The 22,685-nt window shown below is 41.6% G+C and overlaps 1 protein-coding gene across 2 annotated transcripts in view; it reads left to right on the forward strand.

Moving 5' to 3' along the window:
* Window positions 1-22,685, forward strand: part of fndc3ba (fibronectin type III domain containing 3Ba) — a 228,081-nt gene that overhangs the window by 185,515 nt on the left and 19,881 nt on the right. For both annotated transcript variants that reach the window (XM_037546630.1, XM_037546631.1), the window contains exons 15-22: window positions 2,880-3,018; window positions 3,136-3,207; window positions 9,619-9,737; window positions 10,738-10,843; window positions 11,906-12,078; window positions 16,224-16,337; window positions 16,899-17,048; window positions 22,102-22,382. In XM_037546630.1, coding sequence (XP_037402527.1) covers window positions 2,880-3,018; window positions 3,136-3,207; window positions 9,619-9,737; window positions 10,738-10,843; window positions 11,906-12,078; window positions 16,224-16,337; window positions 16,899-17,048; window positions 22,102-22,382 — 1,154 coding nt within the window. The remainder of the gene's footprint in view (window positions 1-2,879; window positions 3,019-3,135; window positions 3,208-9,618; window positions 9,738-10,737; window positions 10,844-11,905; window positions 12,079-16,223; window positions 16,338-16,898; window positions 17,049-22,101; window positions 22,383-22,685) is intronic.

The following is a 22,685-nucleotide window of genomic DNA, read 5'->3' on the forward strand; positions in this document are numbered from 1 at the left end:
TCCAGGGCAGATCAAGCAAGACAGAAATGTCTGACTTGTGGCAGAGGCGGCATCCTATGACAGAGCCATGTTTAAAGTCACTGGACTCTTCAGTGCGACCCTATACTGCCATGTCTATGGAGACTGAAAAACTATGTGCTTGATTTTATACACCTGATAGTAGTGGGTGTGTTTTTTATCTAACCACTATGTGGCTTTTATTAAAAACACTGGACACTGTTTACCTCCATAGTTCATACTGTAGACCAGCTAGCCAGTGTGAAGAACAAAGTTTGGTTCCAGATTTCCTCCAGCAGTTTCACTGCTCCACAGCCCAATACTTGGGGGATTTATACCCCTCTAACCCACGATTGGCATTGTTCATGGTGACCTATCAGTGGGTCAGTTTCTATGGAGATTATACAAGTTGTGTCAGCGACTCAAGATTTTTATCATCATATGCACAATGAAACTGCTGTTTACACTGTACAGTAAACTGTACAGTAAACTTCATTGTTAAAAATGACTTCTGCAAAGAGCATGACAGACCTTATAGATAGACAAAATTATACATAATTAAAGCTCTAAACTGAGAGATTCAGAGCGGTTTGGTGTGAAATGGTTCAGACGTCTTTACAGTGGTGGTGATAGGAACCAGGGGTCACCATGACTACAACACTGATATAGACATTTTATTTACCATCCAGAACCACCAGAGAACCTACACGAGTCTTGTGAGTTTATATGGAATGTTGATGATGGAAAATAGTGGAAAAATGGGAATAATAAGTTTACTTTGGGGACTATTTTGCCGCACAGCGTCCTGCATGTATCCCTCCACCATGAATGGAGTTGAAGTTCTCTAAACTATCATAAAACAGCGTCTCAGTCATCAGGCAGTGAATTCAGAACCATTTCATGTAGGAACTTTCTGTGAGGAACTTTTAGAGGGGGACGCCTGGTTCCTATCACCACCACTGTGACTTATTCTGACTCTGTATATATTACAGCTTAAAGGGTCACATCAATAATAAATTATTCAGTATCTCCTATAAATTACTCATTGACCAGCATGAATTATTCAGTGTCAACTATGAATTATTCTGTATTTGCTATGAATTACTCAGTATCTACTTTGAATTACTCAGTATCCACTTTGAATTACTTTGTATACACTATGAATTACTCTGTATCCACTATGAATTACTCTGTATCCACTATGAATTACTCTGTATCCACTATGAATTATTCAGTATCCACTTTGAATTAATCTGTATCCACTATGAATTACTCAGTATCAACTTTCAGTTACTCAGTATCCACTATGAATTATTCAGTATCCTCTGTGAATTATTCAGTATCCACTATGAATTATTCAGTATCCACTATGAATTACTCAGTATCCACTGTGAATTATTCAGTGTACACTATGAATTATTCAGTGTACACTATGAATTATTCAGTATCCACTGTGAATTATTCAATATCCACTATGAATTATTCAGTGTATACTATGAATTATTCAGTATCTGCTATGAATTACTTAGTATACACTATGAATTATTCAGTATCATCTATGAATTATTCAGTATCCACTTTGAATTATTCAATATTTGCTATGAATTATTCAGTATCCGCTATGAATTATTCTGTATTCGCTATGAATTGTCCAGTATATACTATGAATTACTCAGTATCCACTGTGAATTTTTCAGTATTTACTCTGAATTATTCAATATCCCATATGCATTACTCAGTATCCACTATGAATAAATCAATATCCACTATGAATTATTCAGTGTTCACTATGAATTGTCCAGTATCCTCTATTAATTATTCATTATCCACTATGAATTATTCAGTATTTGCTATGAATTTTCCAGTATACACTATGAATTATTCAATATCCACTATGGATTACTCACTATCCACTATTAATTGTTCAATACCTACTATGAATTTTTCAGCATTCGCTGTGAATTATTTAGTATCCACTATGATTTATTCAGTGTTCACTATGAATTTTCCAATATCTACTATAAATTATTCAGTATCCACTATGAATTGTTTAGTATTTGCTATGAATTATTCAGTATTCGCTATGAATTATTCAGTATCCACCATGACTTATTCAGTATCCACTATAAATTATGCAGTATCTGCTATGAATTATTCAATATTCGCTATTAATTATTCAGTGTCCACTGTGAATTATTCAGTATTCATTATGAATTACTCAGTAGTCACTATGAATTATTCAGCATCCACTATGAATTATTCAGTAGTCACTATGATTTATTCAGTATTCACTATGAATTGTCCGGTATCCACTATGAATTATTCAGTATCCACTATGAATTATTCAGTATTAGCATGAATTGTCTGTTATCCAGTATGAATTATTCAGTATCCACTATGAATTATTCAGTATCCACTATGAATTATTCAGTATTAGCATGAATTGTCTGTTATCCAGTATGAATTATTCAGTGTCCACTTTGAATTATTCAGTATCCACTTTGAATTACTCAATATCCCCTATGAATTGATCAGTATGCACTATGACTTATTCAGTATGCACTATGAATTATTCAGTATGCACTATGAATTATTCAGTATGCACTATGAATTATTCAGTATCTGCTATGCATTACTCAATATCCATTGTGAATTAGTTAGTATTTACTAGGAATTATCCAGTTTCCACTATGAATTATTCTGTATCTACTATAAATTACTCAGCATCTACTATGAATTAATCCTCTAAGCAGTATTCAGTATATATATATTGATATACTTTTTATCAACTGTTATCCTCGCATATGAATTATTTAGTAAATGCTGTTTTTCATCTACTATTTTCACTCTTTTCTTTGTCCTCTTGTCTGTCTCTGCTGTAGCTGATAGCCTCCAGTATAGAGGGCAGGACTGGACCCAGTGAGGTTCTGGTCTGTACAACGAGTCCAGATAAACCAGGACCTCCATCTAGCCCAAGTGTTCAGGAACCAATCACACCTTACAGCTTCACCATCTCCTGGGGTTCGTACACACCACACCCATCACAGAGGATGCTTGTATATGTATAGAACAAATGTAGGACACATTATTGTTAGATAAAGGTGTAATTTATATTCTGTTCATGTGTTTTCATTGCAGACCCTCCACAAGACAACGGGGGGTCAGAAATCCTGACGTACCTCCTGGAGATTTCAGAAGGAGAGACTGATGGTATGTTTGATCTTGTTTATTTATCCAGTCTTTGCCTTCATTTCTTTCTGTTTGCAGACATTTCTGATCATTTTTTTCTAGTATCACTCTTTGCTTCTGACTTTTCACAACCTTTTACATAGAAATGATCCAGAATGAGTCGGAATGTTTTCATTTTCCACCTCACAGATTCATCAGTTTATTCATCAACAGATTTATCAACTGATTCAGTGGCTCACATCACTGATTTATCACTTCATTCATCAACTGATTAATGAACTGATTCATCAACTGATTCATCAACTGATTCATCAACCGATTCATTGGCTCACATCACTAATTCGCCAATGAATCGCAGTTACAAAATGCAGCTCTCCAGGCTAATTAACTGTGCTAACTGAGAATAGCTAACTCTAGCTAATTCTGCTGAACATAACTACTAGCATAACTACTCAGATTGTAGGCCATTCTGGGCGGGCCATATCCATTAGTTCTACTCACTTTACAGTATGTGAGCCAGATCTGAGCTGAGGACCCAGCCATATACTGGGCCAGATCTGAGCTGAGGACCCAGCCATATACTGGGCCAGATCTGAGCTGAGGACCCAGCCATATACTGGGCCAGATCTGAGCTGAGGACCCAGCCATATACTGGGCCAGACCTGAGCTGGGGACCCAGCCATATACTGGGCCAGATCTGAGCTGAGGACCCAGCCATATACTGGGCCAGATCTGAGCTGAGCACCCAGCCATATACTGGGCCAGATCTGAGCTGAGCACCCAGCCCTATACTAGGTCAGATCTGAGCTGAGCACCCAGCCCTATACTAGGCCAGATCTGAGCTGAGGACCCAGCCATATACTAGGCCAGATCTGAGCTGAGGACCCAGCCATATACTGGGCCAGATCTGAGCTGAGGACCCAGCCATATACTGGGCCAGACCTGAGCTGGGGACCCAGCCATATACTGGGCCAGATCTGAGCTGAGGACCCAGCCATATACTGGGCCAGATCTGAGCTGAGCACCCAGCCATATACTGGGCCAGATCTGAGCTGAGCACCCAGCCCTATACTAGGCCAGATCTGAGCTGAGCACCCAGCCCTATACTAGGCCAGATCTGAGCTGAGGACCCAGCCATATACTGGGCCAGATCTGAGCTGAGCACCCAGCCCTATACTAGGCCAGATCTGAGCTGAGGACCCAGCCCTTTACTGGGCCAGAACAAACCTCAGGATGTGGCCCACAAGTGGCCCAGACAAATTTTGCTAACTAAAAAGCTTGATATGACTAATTCACCAAACTGAAAATGGCTAACTCTTGCTTAGTTTGCTTAATGACCATAACTAGCTTTAGCTAACTCTGAAAACTGAAAATAGGTAACATTTTAATTCTGCAAACTAAAAAAGTGAACAAAGCTAATTCGGCTACCTGACAATGACCAACTCTACTAAATAAAAACAGTTAACCTGGCTAACTGTGCTAACTGCCTCACTGGCGTGGGCAGTTGTGAGTGAATGGCTAGACATCTTTTCCTCCCCACATTTACAGAATACTAGAAACTCTTCAAAGGCTTTGCTGCTGAGGCTGGATTGAGGAACAGACCTGCATCATCGTTTTATATCACTAATATCTGTGTACGTCACTGTTATATCTCCAAAATAGTAACTTTACAGGAGAAGGAAAAAACCCGCTTTACTTTTAGTGTAAGTCAATGGAACCAGACATTTTTCCAAGTCTTATTGGGCCGTTTCTTTTGGTGCATTCACCTTGAAATTTACACACGATGTAAAGAACAACAGACATTTTCAAGTTGTCATAAACTAAAAACGACAAAAATGGAGATACAAGGTTTTCTTCCAACAGCAGCGATATTTTGATGATTCATTATATTATTATATTATATTATTACAGTTTTATGTCCCAGGCCTGATCAGACACAAGCCTGCAGTGTTTTATCAGAGCTGTTCTTTATTCTTTCCTCTACCGCAGCGCCAACCGTCTCCTCCTGATGGGGTAGTTTTTCTTTCCTTTGTTTCTTCACACTGAGTAACCAGATCTGTCCTCTCTGCTCTGCTCTGCACTGAGCTGTCTCAGGTGTGATTCATCCCGTCTGCCACGTTCCTCAGCACAGACTCCGATAATCCTCTTTAACCCTTAGCAGGCACTGCTGTGAAAACATAGTCCCACTGTAAACCTGTGTGGATTATTTCTGACTGAAACGAGTGGAGAAACTGTGGAAAGTGCAGATTCTAAACTTCTATTCCAGACCACGTTAGTGTCTGTAATCCGGTATTTTATTATGATCTGAATATTATGATTCTATAATTTTGCTGTTTTTATTTTTTGACCTTATGACAGTGTTAAGAAGGGTCTTCTTGGACCGTGTTCTCCCTCAGGAACCAAGGGCAGACACCCGTGCACCCTCAGCAGAGTTTGAGTTTATTAATACATGTTAGTCACTGGGGAAGAGACAAGCCAAAGGAAAGTTAACCTTTCAGACAGAATAAAGCCAGGCTGAGCCTCTTCCATACATGTAGATCAAATATAAACATAATTCATTCAGTCAGTTTAGACAAGCCACATTGAAGATATTATTTAAAAGGAAAGAACAACAGAAAGTTTCAGAAAGCAAAGTTAAGAAAAATGAATTTCAGAAGAAATATTGAAGATTCTGCCCTATTTCTAGGTCAAAATTCTAATTAAAACAAAACATGTAAAAATACCAAATACTGAGAAATTCTGAAATTCATGGAAATATTTCAGAGATTCTACTTTTCACTCAAACTGTTATGATGATATTATTTGTAAAGTTTTATTATCGCTTTGTGGCCTCTTGAACTTCTTGAGACCGCCAGTGGTTCCAAAGCGCACTTGGTCATGTTCTTCATAACTTTCATCTTTCATAAGTTCCATTCAGAAGCTGGACGTCGTGTGAGGCTGTAACTTCTTTCCAGTCTAATAGCCGGTGATGTCATTTTATACCCCATAATAAAAGAAGCTGAACTCAGTTTGTTTTTCTACTGAAAGTCGAGCCGTTTTCCCCCAAATCTGGGCTCTAAACTATAAACAGACGGCGTCTCTTCAGTGATCTGCTCTGTAAACATTACTTTTATAAAATAACACAAAGAGCGTCTGAGATTTTTGGCTTTCAGCAGTAAATTGTAAGCATTTAGCAATATGTGTAGAACAGAAAACGATAATAAAATAAATAAAATAATGAAATAAATAAAAATTTCCAAAAATAAAATAAAATAAAAATGTATTTAATGCAGTTAGTGAATAATTTGCCTTACAATTTGGTCGCGAAAATTCAGATGGACAAACCAAAATACCCTGGATAATAAGAGCTTAAAAGTCTTGCAACACAGATTCTAAACAAAACATTTGCAAACTGTTTTCAAGCAAGCAAGAAAGCAACCATCACAAAATTAACCCGTATATTCATACATCAACGCGCAAATACACACACACACACACACACACACACACACACACACACACACACACACACACACAAAAAAAGGGGGTGGGGTGGCATTGGTAAGGGGGTAGGATAGAGAGTTGAAGAGAGGGACCTACCCAAGTCCTCTGCAGGAAGCTGCGGGAGGGCTCTTGACAAGGGCAATAAAAGGTGACCAGCGCCTATAAAAGTTTCGCAGAACCCCTCAAACTAAACCTGATCTTCACAAGGTGCAAACAGAAAACATCATCTCTCAACCAGAGGGAGCGAGAAGGAGGAGAGTGGCACTTCCAGCTGATGAGAATCTTCGTCTTGCCAGTAACAGAGCAAAACCAAGTCCAGTTCTCGGGGGCTCCACTGGGCTGTGCCAGAAGAAATAAATGTGTTCAGTTTTGTTTTTTTAAAAATGCGACATACAAGACATTTTCTATGAATGTCATTTTGTAAGCGTCCATAAACACATTTATAGCATGTTATAATGCATTCATAAGCTGTCATAAGCATGGCTATAAATATTTATAAAAATGCATTACACGTCATACCCATGCTTATTATGCATTGTTCACAAAGTACCTTATAAGCACTGTTCATAACAAATTATAAGAGCTCATAAATTGTATACATTTACATATTCATGAGGCATTATAAACATGATTATTTATATATATATATATATATATATATATATATATATATATATATAAATGAATTACACTACATTACACTTTATAGCCTTGCTTATTATACATTATGAATTGTTAATATAATGCATTATAAGTAGTGTTAATTACATGTTATACTGTCAGTCCCAGCTTGAAGAGCATAAAGACAAATCTAAAGTTTATTTACTGAGACTTCCAGTGTTTTATTTCTCAGCACTGGTGCTGATCGAACTGCATCTTCAGCGCTTTAGTCCTGAATATTCAGATGCTCCAAACTGGCCATCCAGCCTAGAATCCCTGCTACACTGAGCTTTTCTTACTCAGCGTCTCACTTTAAACACTACATTACATCACAGCAAACCAGGTACCCATCAGCCCCTCCCCTGAACCCCCTCTGACATCACACCGAGCGTGAAGTCACTGTGGAGTGAAGGCCTGGGGAGCGAGGGGGAAGATAGTCGAGCCTGTCATTATAATTTATTCCCTCACTGGTTCTAACAGTAAGCGTTAGAACCCTTCACTCCATAACACTACACTACACTACAGTAATGCTGATTTCTGCTAGCACTCTATTGGATATGCAGTGTTAAGTTAGTGCCAGGCTAACGGTGGTGCACATTAACAGTGGTGTACATTGACTTTCCTACATTGGGTGAAACACTGATGGCAGCACTAGTTTAAACTCTGACATCTGAAGCCTGTAATGAGCTTTGTGTGTGTTTCAGTAAATCCTTCAGTAAACACTTCAACTTGAAGCCTCACTCTTAACACTGGAGGAGGCTTTAGTCCAGTACACTTCACTTTACTTAGAGCGGACAAATACAACTTATGACCGCTTATAATTTATTATGAACACTGCTTATAATGCACTGTTCACAGTTCATAATGCATAATAAGCATGGCTATAACATGTAATGCATTTTTATAAATATTTATAGCTGTGTTTATGATGCCTTACAAATGCATTACAAAATGTTATGAATGTGTTTATAGATGCTTACAAACCCAACATTCAGAGAAAGTGTTACCAAATTTTCAATAGTGCTCTGAGGCTTTTAGACCTCACTGATATTAATCATTATTCATTTATACCAGATTATGCCGTTTATAAGTATGTAAGGTAAATAGTGCGGTAGAACCTAACACTCCTGAGAGTTTATAAAAATTCTAATACTGTACTGTATTTAACCTTGTTCTGTCCGTGTCTGCTGGTCGTTAAGCTTTTTTTTTTTTTTTATTTACAGCATTTGGCAGTCGCTCTTTTCCAGAGCAACTTACAGTTTGATCATTTTTGCAGAGGTAGGCTAAGGCAGTGTTAGGAGTCTTGCCCAAGGACTCTTATTGGTATAGTGAAGGGTGCTTACCCAGGCAGGGATTGGACCCCAGCCTACAGTGTAGAAGGCAGAGGTATTACCCACTACACCAACCAACCACTGGTGGTCTCTGTTTTGGGTGCTAAACGTCTGAATGTTTGGGTGAATGATGGTGGGAATATTAAAGCCATATTCTACTTCTTCAAACAAAATAATTTACTACCCACCATCCCAAATGTAGTCAGACCATTGAGATGTGTGTGGAGGTGTTCAGTGTCTCTAATAGACTGGTTTCTGACTCTGTGTGACTCACTGTGCTCTATAAACATCGACTGAAATACATTAGCATAGCTATAAACATTAGCAGGCACCAGGAAGACTGAACTTTATCTGTACTTTTGTCCAGTTCTGTAGGTGAAAGTGTAAGAGTTTGAGGCAAGAGATGCCGTTAGCGCAGTGCTAATTGGTGGGGTATAATTTTCAGATACTTGTCAGCTACATTAGCCTCATAGCTTCTTTGCTAAAACTGAAGAAGCGCCAAATGTCTTATCTGACCGGCTACATCACCTTTGCTCACCTGCATGTTTTCAGTGGTTTTGTTCATTTCCTGTAATTCTTTTCACATTTAATTTGTTTTGTTTTTTTTGCTGTCTTCATTTTTTATTTGTTTTTTTATTTTGTTTTGCTTTATGATCTACGTTTTTCTCATATATTTCTTTGTTAATATAATTTTTAAATGTACATTGTGAAGGAGAGGTGGCAGAAACAGTAAGAGAAATAGTCCAAAATCATTTGGAATAAAATCTTCCATTCAAAGTGAAGAACATTTTGTTTTCTCCTACAAGATTAGCTTTTTTTTCAGATTTGAGGTTTTGTCACAATAGTGAGAATTTCCTTGTATTGATGATTGATTGGGAGTGAGGTTGGACACGCCAAGCCATTGCAGTGAATCTCATTTTGTTATAATAAGGTGGAAATTTCTCTGTTTCTTATGCAGCCAGTCAGTGGGACGTAGCGTACAGCGGACCAGCTACCCACTGTGTGTGTGACCACTTAAAGCCTGGAACTTTATACAGACTCCGCCTCTGCTGCATCAGCACAGGGGGGCACAGCCAGGTAACAATACACACTCCTACAGCCAGGTAACATCACACACGCCTACAGCCAGGTAACATAACACACGCCTACAGCCAGGTAACATCACACACGCCTACAGCCAGGTAACATCATACACGCCTACAGCCAGTTAACATCACACACGCCTACAGCCAGGTAACAACACGCACGCCTACAGCCAGGTAACAACACGCACGCCTACAGCCAGGTAACAACACGCACGCCTACAGCCAGGTAACATCACACACGCCTACAGCCAGATAACAACACACACCCCTACAGCCAGGTAACATCACACACGCCTACAGCCAGGTAACATCACACACGCCTACAGCCAGGTAACAACACACACGCCTACAGCCAGGTAACAATACACATGCCTACAGCCAGTTAACATCACACACGCCTACAGCCAGGTAACAACACACACGCCTACAGCCAGGTAACATCACACACGCCTACAGCCAGGTAACCTCACACACGCCTACAGCCAGATAACATCACACACGCCTACAGCCAGGTAACAACACACACGCCTACAGCCAGGTAACAACACACACGCCTACAGCCAGGTAACATCACACACGCCTACAGCCAGGTAACAACACACACGCCTACAGCCAGGTAACAACACACACGCCTACAGCCAGGTAACATCACACACGCCTACAGCCAGTTAACATCACACACGCCTACAGCCAGGTAACATCACACACGCCTACAGCCAGGTAACCTCACACACGCCTACAGCCAGTTAACATCACACACGCCTACAGCCAGGTAACAACACACACGCCTACAGCCAGGTAACAACACACACGCCTACAGCCAGGTAACATCACACACGCCTACAGCCAGGTAACATCACACACGCCTACAGCCAGTTAACATCACACACGCCTACAGCCAGGTAACAACACACACCCCTACAGCCAGGTAACAACACACACGCCTACAGCCAGATAACAACACCTATCACTCTCTGTCCATGTGTACGTAGTGTTCTGAGAGTGTTCCTGTGCGCACCCTGAGCGTGCCTCCAGGCCCCTGCCAGCCTCCGAGGATTGTGGGTAAAGCCAAACACAAGGAGGTGCAGTTACAGTGGGGTGAGGCATCTTTTCCTCCGCATTATATTTCTGTGTGTTTGTTTTCCGAGACTTTTATCCTCCTCTGAGGTTTTAATTTCACACTGATCACCTCTTTGTATTCGAGCAGCTTCAGGTCCTCAAGTTTTAATGAACTGCCAAGATTTACTTAACAGGAAATGAAGCATCCTATCATATAAATAAACCTCCAGAACCTCACAGTCAGTCCAGGTGCATTTATTCAGGTAGACCGGCGCAAACTGTGAATCACATTACTGCGTCTCCCTCTTGCTGCACACCCGCGTGATTGATGGCATTGTGAACTTCGTTAGCAGTCCGTGTGGTCATTTATGATGTATGAATCACGTTACTGTGGGCTTTGCTATTAGATTTCTCTTTTTACGGTTCTTTGCTGAGAGAGAACTTCAGACATCAGTCTGACATAACACCCCCCGTCTCTCTCTCTCTCTCTCGCTCTCTCTCTCTCTCTCTCTCGCGCGCTCTCTCGCTCGCTCTCTCTCTCTCTCTCTCTCTCTCTCTCCCTCTCTCTCTCTCCCTCTCTCTCTCTCTCTCTCTATCTCTGTCTCTCTCTCTCCCTCTCTCCCTCTCTCTCCCTCTGTCTGCCTATCTCTCTCCCTCTCTCTCCCTCTACCCCCCCTCTCTCTCTCTCCCTTCCCTCTCTCTCTCTCCCTCTCTCTCTCTTTCTCTCTTTCTCTTTCTCTCGCTGTCTCTCTCTCCTTTTCTCTCTCCCTCTCTCTCTCCTGCTCTCTCTCCCTCTCTCTCTGTCTTTCTCTTTTTCTCTCTCTCTCTCTATATCTCTCTCTATCTCTCTCTCTCTCTCTCTACCCCCCTCTCTCCCTCTCTCTCCCTCTACCCCCCCTCTCCCTCTCTCTCTCTCTTTCTCTCTTTCTCTTTCTCTCGCTGTCTCTCTCTCCTTTTCTCTCTCCCTCTCTCTCTCTCGCTGTCTCTCTCTCTCTTTCTCTCTCTCCTGCTCTCTCTCTCTCCCTCTCTCTCTGTCTTTCTCTCTCTCTCTCTCTCTCTCTCTCTCTCTCTCTCTCTCTCTGTCTCTCTCTGTCTCTCTAGACCGTCCCTCCTCTGAAGGTAGCTGTGGTGTGCTACAGTACAGTGTGGAGATGTCTGAGGGTGAGCTGGACTCTGCTGTAGTTTACTGCGGCTCTGAGCTGGACTGTACCGTCAGCACTCTGCTTCCCGGCACCACCTACAGCTTCCGTCTGCGCGCTGCCAACGAGGCAGGGGTGAGTTTAAACACCGGTGTAGATCACACTACAGCTGAAATGGCGACACGTATGAATTTCTGTGACAGAGGGATTTACAGGGGAATTCCACCAATATTTCAAAATTCCCTCTTAACTCAATGTGAGAGTTAAAAAAGAAAAAAGCCATTACAGAAAAAAAGCCATTACAAGAACTAGATTAAATACACTGAAAATAAACCACAGACAGATGCCACCATTTTTCAAATTTCCTGCAGAATTAAGTGGTTAAGATGTAAACAGAGTCATTCAGAGCTGTTCACAGTGGTGGTGATAGGAACCAGATGTCCCCCTCTAAAAGCTCCTCACAGAAACTTCCTACATGAAATGGTTCTGAATTCACTGCCTGATGACTGAGACGCTGTTTTATGATAGTTTAGAGAACTTCAACTCCATTTCAAATAAATGAACATTTCAGAAGATTGATGAAGGTGGTGCTTCATAAGGGCAGTCATGGGCTGGAGGTCAGGGAACTGGCCCTGTGACCGGAAGGTCACCGGTTTGATCCCCAGAGCCAAGAGTACTTGAATAAAGTGCCTTTGAGCAAGACACCTAACCCCCAACTGCTCACTGGGCGCTGTGGATAGGGCTGCCCACCGCTTTGGGCAAGTATGTTCACTACCCCCTAGTGTGTGTTCACTAGTGTGTATGTGGTCTTTCACTGCACGGGTGGGTTAAATGAGGAGGTGAAATTTACCCGCTATGGAATAAATAAGGGTCACTTAATAATAAGACGAAAAGTAAGATTTATAACATTTATTTAAACTCAGAAAAGCCTAAATTACTATAAAGATCATCAAAATAACTCAGTAATAGTGAAGAAAGCTCAGATTTTCTGAATATCCGGGGAAGCGAGTGAGCCGAACCGCCTGCCTCCACAGTAAATCCTCTCTGAGATTAAAGCTGATCCTGCTGCTTCCTTATTTCAGACGGTTGTTGTTGTTGTGGATCGTGACCTTATTGATTTTGGAAAGTCACACATGACTGCACAAGTAAAATCAACCACAACAAACATGCTGGAGCTCAAAGGTCATTGAAAAGTGCTATGTTCATTATTATTATTATTATTATTATTATTAGTAGTAGTAGTAGTAGTACTAGTATTAGTATTAGTATTATTTGTATTATTATTATTGATGAAGTGTCAAACTGGTAACATTTTTTGTGCATACCTTACCTGTGAGCATCTATAAACACATTCGTAACATGTTAAAATGCATTCATAAGGCATTATAAACATGGTTATAAATATTTGTAGGAATTAATTGCACTTTAAAGCCATGTTTATTATGCATTATGAATGGTTGCCATAACACGTTATATAGGGCCAAAGAACTCCCGGCTTGCAGATTGAATGACGAACAAGCCTGCCTCATAAACACACAGTTTGTGTGTCGTTATTGATATGGACTTTTATTGATAGACATGATTTATAACCAGTGTTGGCCTTATTGAGCTACAATGTAGTGCATTACTGAAATTACACTTCTTTAGGCAGTAACGAGTGGTGGAGTGATATAGTAACGTATCCAGTTACCTTTCCAAATTAAATTACGCGATAACAGTCACTGAAATTTGAACAGGCTCGTTACTCGTTAGACCAAAGCAGACAAACACAGCGTATTCCCTCAGCTTCCTGTGTATGATCTAACCCCACCCGGCCTCACGGTGGCGCACTGAATGTGTGGCCAATGGTTTGGGCTGCGTGAGCTGACTGTTCACCAATCATGGGCTTTATTTTTCCTGTTCGAGATCAAGAACAAACACTAGTGAGTTGTGGTTCTCTGCAGCTTTACAAGGACAGTAATTCTAATCTCCTGGAAGCAGCTGGTGAAGCAACACACTTCTCCAAAGCTGATGGCAAAAGAGCACAATCATAGGGTGCTGACCAACGAGCCCCTCCGTCCAAACAAGGCCTGATTTTAATCCTAAGAACTGGTCTGCAACAGTTCTGTAAACAGGCAGAACTGAACAGACGGTTTGTCTCTGTCTATCCCTGGTGATGATACAGTTACTCTCTGGGTGGGTAGCTGATGTAACAGAGCTGGCGATTGATGTTCTCCTCCAAGCATGTTTGGTTTTCCAATGGCGTTGTTTAGCAACTGCCTGATGAGATGAGGTGGAGCTTCATAGAACTCGGAGGAAGCCGGTGTTTACCCTCACCATCCTAGAGCTGGTGGCATCATGTAATTGAGGGAGTCCGAACTACTGGGTGGAACTGGAGACGTCACTTTCTCTACTAATTACTTTTATACACAGTAATTACTTCTGAAAGAAGTAGCTGGTAACTGTAACTAATTCCTGTGTATATAGCCCCTTTATAAGAGCATATAAGCTGTATTTGTCAGCAGTAAGTACAGTGGGCTATGAGTGTATTTACACTATGGCATGTCCAGTGGTTTATGTCTCAGCGTGTGTTGTTGGGACTCGGCCTTCAGGGCTTCAGTGCTGTCCAGCCCAGAGTTGTTCATATTAATGCACCCTCCTTAAAAATACACCACAACACAGCAAACCAGGCACCATTTGAGAGCCATTGCAGCATGCAAATGGATTTGTATAGAACTTGGATCATATACATTAGATTTTGGATCTAAATAGAACCACTCCCTTTATTAAAGAACCCTAGAAGAACCATCTTCAGATGGTACTGCACCGTCGATGGTTCTGCCATTGTTACAATGTCCCACTTGTAACAATAGAAGAACCCTTTTTGGCACTATATAGAACCATTTTTAACAAAGGTTCTATAGGGAACCATATATGACACGTTCTCCATCAATCTGAAGAACAACTTAACCATGTAAAGAACCGTTTAAGCACTTTAACCGTTTATAGAACTTATGGTTCTAAATAGAACCACTCCCTGTCCTAAAGAACCCTTGAAGAACCATCTTTTTTAAGACTGTAGAGCACCAAAAACAGTTATGTTATTGTTAAAATGAAATGGTTCTATATAAAGCATATGGTTCTAAACAGAACCACTCTTTCCTAAAGAACCCCTGAGGAATCATCTTTTTTGATGCAGGTCTGTTGGTCATAATGCACAGTATAACTCATAATGCATTATAGTAACATTTCATAATGCATAGTAACCATGGCTATAAAGTGTGATGCATGTTAATAAATATGTACTTCCGTGTTTATAAATGCATTATAATGTGCTATGAATGTGTTGATAGGTTCTTATAGACACTGTATTTGTACAAAGTGTTACTGAAAAACGTTTGCAAATATTATTGTTGCTGTGAGACTGTGGGCAGCAGAGGGATGTGAATTCAGAGCAGGTTGAGCCGAGAGATGTTAATCTGTGTCTTTGTTTACTGTTTTCATTTGTTGGATCGTAAGAGTAAACTCCTTAGAGTGAGAGGCACAACAGACGTGCTCCAGTTCACAATAGGACTGTGTTTTTCAAAGAGATACATTGGTGTATCTACACGGATCAGCCATTACATTCTGACCACCTCCTTCTTTCTACTCTCACTGTCCATCTTATCAGCTCCTCTTACTGTATAGCTGCACTTTGTGGTTCTACAGTTACAGACTGTAGTCCATCTGTTTCTCTGATACTCTGTTACCCTGTTCTTCAGTGGTCAGGACCCCGATGGACCCTCACAGACCAGGTACTATTTGGGTGGTGGATCATTCTCAGCACTGCAGTAACACTGACGTGGTGGTGGTGTGTTAGTGTGTGTTGCGCTGGTGCGAGTGGATCAGACACAGCAGTGGTGCTGGAGTTTTTAAACACTGTGTCCAGTCACTGTCCACCGCACCAGCACAACACACAATAACACACCACCACCACATCAGTGTTACTGCAGTGCTGAGAATGATCCACCACCCAAATAGTATCTGCTCTGTGAGGGTCCATGGGGGTCCTGACCACTGAAGAACAGGGTAAAAGGGGGCAACAAAGTATCAGAGAAACAGATGGACTACAGTCTGTAACTGTAGAACTACAAAGTGCAGCTATACAGTAAGTGGAGCTGATAAAATGGACAGTGAGTGTAGAAACGAGGAGGTGGTCAGAATGTTACGCCTGATCTGTGTGTGTGTGTGTGTGTGTGTGTAGCTCCACTACTATGATTTTTTTAGCTGGATCCTCACCCCCTCATCTCTGTTTTTAACAGTATGGACCCTATACAGAACCCACAGAAGTGACCACTGCAGCAGGTCCTCCAGGCCAGTGTGCTGTGCCATCCCTCACTCTCACCTCCAATATGTGTGTGATGGTCAGCTGGGAGGTGAACAGACCACTACTTTTTACTTGAACTGCTAACTGGCCACTTTATCAGAAACGCCTACCTTGTACTTCCACTAACCGGCCAGTTTATTAGAAACACTTACCTTGTGCTCCAACTAACTGGCCACTTTATTAGAAACGCCTGCATTGTACTTTCACTAACTGGCCACTTTATTAGAAACACTCACCTTGTGCTTCCACTCACTGGCCACTTTATTAGAAACACCCACCTTGTGCTTCCACTCACTGGCCACTTTATTAGAAACACCCACCTTGTGCTTCCACTAACTGGACACTTTATTAGAAACACCTGCCTTGTACTTCCACTCACTGGCCACTTTATTAGAAACACCTTATGCTTCCACTAACTGGCCACTTTATTAGAAACACCTTATGCTTCCACTAACTGGCCACTTTATTAGAAACACCTTATGCTTCCACTCACTGGCCACTTTATTAGAAACACTCATCTCATGCTTCCTTTCACTGGCCACTTTACTAGAAACACCCACCTTGTACTTCCACTCACTCCAATCTCTGTGGTGTTTGTATGTTCTGTTAGAACCCGGAGAGTTCGGGTGCTGATATCTCAGAGTTCCGTCTAGAATGGAGCCGGGATCAGGAGCCGATGGAGCTAATCTACTGCGGAACGGACACGCAGTGTGAAATCTCCAACCTAACACCAGCCACATGTTACTGCTGCAGACTACAGGTACAGAACACCACACACAACCCGCACATTTAAATGCCCATATCTTACATTATCCTCATATTTTCAGTTTTGTTTGTGTTCCAATCTCTCTTTATCCCTTAGTGTTAAACAGGCTGTTTTTATTGCTGTGGCCTTAAGACTGATATTTGTTAATAAGCTTTGTTCTGATTGGCTGCCCTGTATTGTGCCTAATTCAAAAAGCAGTCCACCATAGGCTGAATGGGTGGGACTAAACTGCTGTAGCTGAAAGGTGGAGCTAAACTGCTGTAGCTGAATGGTGGAGCTAAACTGCTGTAGCTGAATGGGTGGGGCTAAACTGCTGTAGCTGAATGGGTGGGGCTAAACTGCTGTAGCTGAATGGGTGAGGCTAAAATGCTATACCTGAATGGGTGGGGCTAAACTGTTGTAGCTGAATGGGTGGGGCTAAAGTGCTGTAGCTGAATGGGTGGGGCTAAACTGTTGTAGCTGAATGGGTGGGGCTAAAGTGCTGTAGCTGAATGGGTGGGGCTAAACTGCTGTACCTGAATTTGTGCATATATGTAAAATTGTTGGTTTGTGACATCACAAAAACAATGAAATCAAATCAGGCTGTATTTGCAGTTGTAGTCATCATATGTGGACTTTAAACACTTACACTTTAACTGTGTGTACATATTATATTCTTTATGAAAGAAAGCCCATAATGCAGTTTTTCATTAAATGAGCTCTTTATGCAGATGTTTCAGTCTCATACAATTTACATTTACAGCATTTAGCAGACGCTCTTATCCAGAGCGACTCACAAGAAGTGCTTTGTCTATCTAGAGAAAGTATCTTTGCTAGTTACCAATAGCTTAGAGAAAAAGACAGTCCTGAGCTCAGATACTGCTAGAAACAAAAGTCACTGTAGATACCAAGAGAAAAAGAAACAGAGTTGAACGCAGAACTCTGTGCCATTCAATGCAATACAATAACAATAAGATACAATGCAATACAATAACAAACAATACAATACAATACAACAAACTACAATACACAGTGAAGTACAATAAAAATAAGCACAGCTTATAATTCAATGCTCATTTAAGTGCTGTGTAAAGAGATGTGTCTTCAGTCTGCGTTGAAGACAGCAAGAGACTCTGCTGTTTGGACAGCCAGTGGGAGTTCATTCCACCACCTGGGTGCCAGTACAGAGAACATTCTCGACGCTTGTCTTCCACGCGCCTTGAAAGATGGCGGGTCAAGCCGAGCTGTACTCGAAGCTCGAAGGGCTCGTGGTACAGTTCGAGTAGGTAGGGGTTGGTCCATTTTTGGCTTTGAAGGCAAGCATTAGGGTTTTAAATCTGATGCGTGCAGCTACAGGAAGCCAGTGAAGGGAGCGCAGCAGTGGGGTGATGTGGCTGAACTTGGGCAGATTGAGGACGAGTCGTGCTGCCGCATTCTGGATGAGTTGCAGAGGCTTGATGGTCTGCATGGGAAGACCAGCCAAGAGTGAGTTGCAGTAGTCAAGCCTTGAGATAACAAGAGATTGCACTAGCACCTGGGTGGCCTCTCGGGTGAGGAAGGGTCAGATCCTTCGGATGTTGTGCAGGAGATACCTGCATGATGAGTTAGGTTCGCGATGTGAGTCGAAAACGATAACTGGTTATCCAGAATCACACCAAGACTTCTTGCCTCTACAGATGGAACAATCAGGAAGTTCTTGAATGAGACGCTGTTATCATGATGAGGACCTGTAGTTGCAGGGATGAATATCAGCTCAGGCTTGCTGGGATTTAGCTTCAGGTGGTGAGCTGCCATCCATGCAGAGATGTCAGACAGGCATGCTGAGATGCGACTGGAAACCTGTGTGTCAGAGTGTGAGAAAGAAAACATTAGTTGAGTATCATCAGCATAACAGTGATAAGAGAAGCCATGAGAAGATATTACATCACCAAGAGAGCTAGTGTAAAGAGAAAAGAGAAGAGGACCCAGGACCGAGCCTTGGAGGACACCAGTGGAGAGCCTGCATGGAGAGGATGTGAACCCTCTCCATGTTACCTGATAAGAGCGATCCTCCAGATAGGACTTGAACCACTTCCACGCATAACCAGTGACTCCGAGGTTGTTGAGGATGTCCAGAAGGATCGTATGGTTGACTGTGTCAAAAGCTGCAGAGAGATCAACAAGGATCAGGACAGATGACAATTTGGCTGATCTTGCAGATTGGAGGTTCTCAGTCACTGCGATGAGGGCAGTTTCTGTAGAATGTGCTGGTTTGAAGCCAGACTGGTTGGGGTCTTGGAGCTGGTTCTGTGTGAGAAAGAAAGAAAGTTGATTATAGACTGCACGTTCAAGAATTTTTGAAAGGAAAGAAAGAAGGGATACCGGTCTGTAGTTGCTGACATCAGAGCTGTCAAGCATGGGTTTCTTAAAGATGGGGTGTACTCTTGCAGTCTTGAAAGTTGATGGAACTTCACCTGATGCCAAGGATTTGTTGATGAGAAACGTGATGAAGGGCAGTAGGTCCTCAGATAGAGACTGAAACAATGCCGATGGGATGGGATCCAGTGGGCAGGTGGTTGGGTTACTGGATTTGATCAGTTGAAGGACAGCATCTGTGGAAAGAGAAGAAAAACAGTTTAAGGGATTAGGAATGAGATGATGCGGTCTAGTGGAAGGTGTGGGGACAGAGGGAAAAGACTGGTGATTCTATCAACCTTCTCTTCAAAGAAGGTGACAAAATCCTCAGGAGTGAGAGAACAGGGTGCAGGGGGAGGAGGAGGGTTGAGAAGAGAGGAGAAATGAGCTCTACAGTCACCTTCACAGCTCTAATCTAATAATGTCAGCACAGCGCTTGGCATTCCACTCAGTTACCAACCGCTCTGATCTGCACTGATGGAGCTCTGCGTTCAAGGAAGCTGAATGAATAACCGACTCTAAATGTAGGTATCGTATGTAATATTGTATTGTCTTCAAATGTAGGTATGAATTTAACACATTTTGGGGGGTAAACAAAACAGAAAATGTTGCTCGTGCAAAAGTAATGTTGCCTTCTGTCTTTTGGCTGGAGACTGAGGGGGCTGAAAGTACAGAAAGATCAACATGTAAAAGTGCAGTGCAAAAAGAATGGGCAAGCAAAATAATATCAAAGGTAACCAATATGACTAATATTTTTTGACGTTATTCAACCTATTATTTAAGTATTTGAATAGATTGTGTCGATTAAATCTGGAAGATAATGTTGCTTATTTTGAGAAATAAAGCTTAAAATGGGCAAAATTATCTGCCAGCTGGAAGAAGAGAGTAACATAGGAGGCGATGAGGCTGAATGCAAGTGTGCAGAACTAAACTAGAAACAAAACCTATCAAGACCAGTGACAATGGGCAACTGCAACATGGTAAAAAAGCCAGTGTACGACAAAGGGACTGAGCAAACACAGGCGTATAAATACACTGAGAGGAAACAAGGAACACCTGAAACTAACCAGAGGGCAGGGCTACAGACTACAGACAGGTGGAGCAGATGATAAGGGGGCGGGACCAGAGAGGAGACACAACCCAAACCAACAACAAAAGCACATGGCATTTAAACCATTTGGGGAAAATATCTAATTGCGATTTTTCTACTTAATATGGCGCCTGCAATTTAAATTTAGTTTTTTCTTAATAAATTGAGATTCAGGCCTGATTTATTTTGGCCAACTACACCTGACTACCCATCTTTTTGTCTCGAGGATCCACCCCTGAGCGTAGTGAGACAAACTCCCAGTAAGTTGTGGTTGTCATGTCGTGACACATGGAGGTCTGGTTGCCTCTGATTGGTCTAACTTTTCTACAGGCATTTCAATTTCCTCTAACAAAAAGGTTATTAGAGGGTTCTGTAGTAAAGAAAATGGTTCTATAGAACCACAAACACTGAACAACTCATTTCCATGCTTAACAAGTGCTTTGCATGGTGAAATGGTTCTTTAAATTTATGGAGAGTGTGTTGTAGATGGTTCTATACAGCACATTTTTGAAAAAGGTTCTTCATAGCGCCAAAATGGTCTTTTACAGTTACAAGCTTGGTATCATAACAATAGCAGAACCCAACACATTCTCCGTCAAACTGAAGAGCTATCTCACCATGCAGAGAACCATTTAGGCATGCATAGTCAATGCTTCTGTATAGAATGACTGTCTTTACTAAAGAACCGTCTTTTTCAAGAACCTTGAAGAATCTTTTTTAACCCCGTAGGCTCTGGCGATAAATTGCGATTTCGATATAAAGACTATTAATCTTTCAGCCCAACATTCCACAAGAAAGCAAAGGAACATGAAAGATGTAAACAAAAACATGTGGCACTGCAAAACAGGAACACCAAGGCTGAAATTTCTCCGTACTTTTTAAAAAAAGATGGTTCTTATAGGGTTCTTTAGTAAAGACAGTGGTTCTAAAGAAACATGAAGACTGCCTGTTTTTCAGACTGATGGAGAACGTGTTGTATATGGTTCTATATAACACCTAAAATGGTTCTGCTGTTGTTACCAGCTTTCCATTATAACTCTGGAAAAGATGGTTTTTTGGTAAAAACTGCAGAATTCCTGAAGCATAAGATCTGAAAAATGAATGTAATGCATTCCTGAGTTCCACTTAATAACAAACTAAAAATAACCGAGAAAATATTTCTAGCATCAGAATTTGTGGAATTTCAGCCGTCAGTAACAGTTTATTTCAAAAAACAGTTACTAGCGAACACTTACACCAGCAGGGGGCGGCAGTGATTTGTTTTTTGGAATTTGTTTTGCACTTTGGATGCCAGGTGGGAAAAAATACTTAGCATTAGCATGCTAATTGTTAGCCCTTTAATCCCTCAGTATTATTGTTTCCACCTGGTATTTGAGAGGTTAAAAAAAAAAAACAGCTGCCTCCTGCTGGTCAGCGCTGGTGTAACAGGTGCTAGCCAATATTTTCCTTTCCATGTGTTACCCGTGTTTGAGGGTTTTACCTGTTTTTTCCCCAAAAGCTCGTTTAAGCTCCTTTACATTTTTGTCAGTTCTTTTCTGTTTTCTTCTCTCTCTCTTTGTCTTTCTCTCATTTTGTGTCTCTCAGGCGGTTAATCAGGCCGGTGTTGGTCCATACAGTGAGCTGGTCAGCGTGCAGACTGGGGCCGCGGTGCCGGACGTGGTCTCGGGTGTGGCTGTGCTGGATTACGACCCTTCGGTCAGCGGTCAGTACGCTCCCTCCACCTGCCTGGCGCTGAAGTGGGACGAGCCCTGCAGTAACGGAGCTGAGATCAGCTCGTACAGACTCACAGTGGGGGAGCAGGTCTTTCAGCTGGACGCGTCCACCTGCCACCTCCTGCAGCACCTGCAGCCCGACACTGAGTACAGGTACCCACACCGTACACACTGCACCCTCAGCCCGCTGTCGTCCAGCAGTACCACACAGTCCAGTCCAATTACCTGAGGCACATGGTGGCTAAGCTAAGAACAAAATCCAGTCAGACGGTTTTCTATAGTATAAAAAATTAAGAGCAAAATTGCAGAATAGAAATACAGAGTAAATTTCTATGGTAGAAACACAAGTAAAACAATAGAAATACAGAGTAAAATTCTACAGTAAAAACAAGTAAAACAATAGGAATACAGGGTAAAAATTCTACAGTAAAAACAAGTAAAACAATAGAAATACAG

Source organism: Pygocentrus nattereri, chromosome 17 (assembly GCF_015220715.1).
Source record: "Pygocentrus nattereri isolate fPygNat1 chromosome 17, fPygNat1.pri, whole genome shotgun sequence".
In the NCBI taxonomy this organism is placed as follows: Eukaryota; Metazoa; Chordata; class Actinopteri; order Characiformes; family Serrasalmidae; genus Pygocentrus; species Pygocentrus nattereri.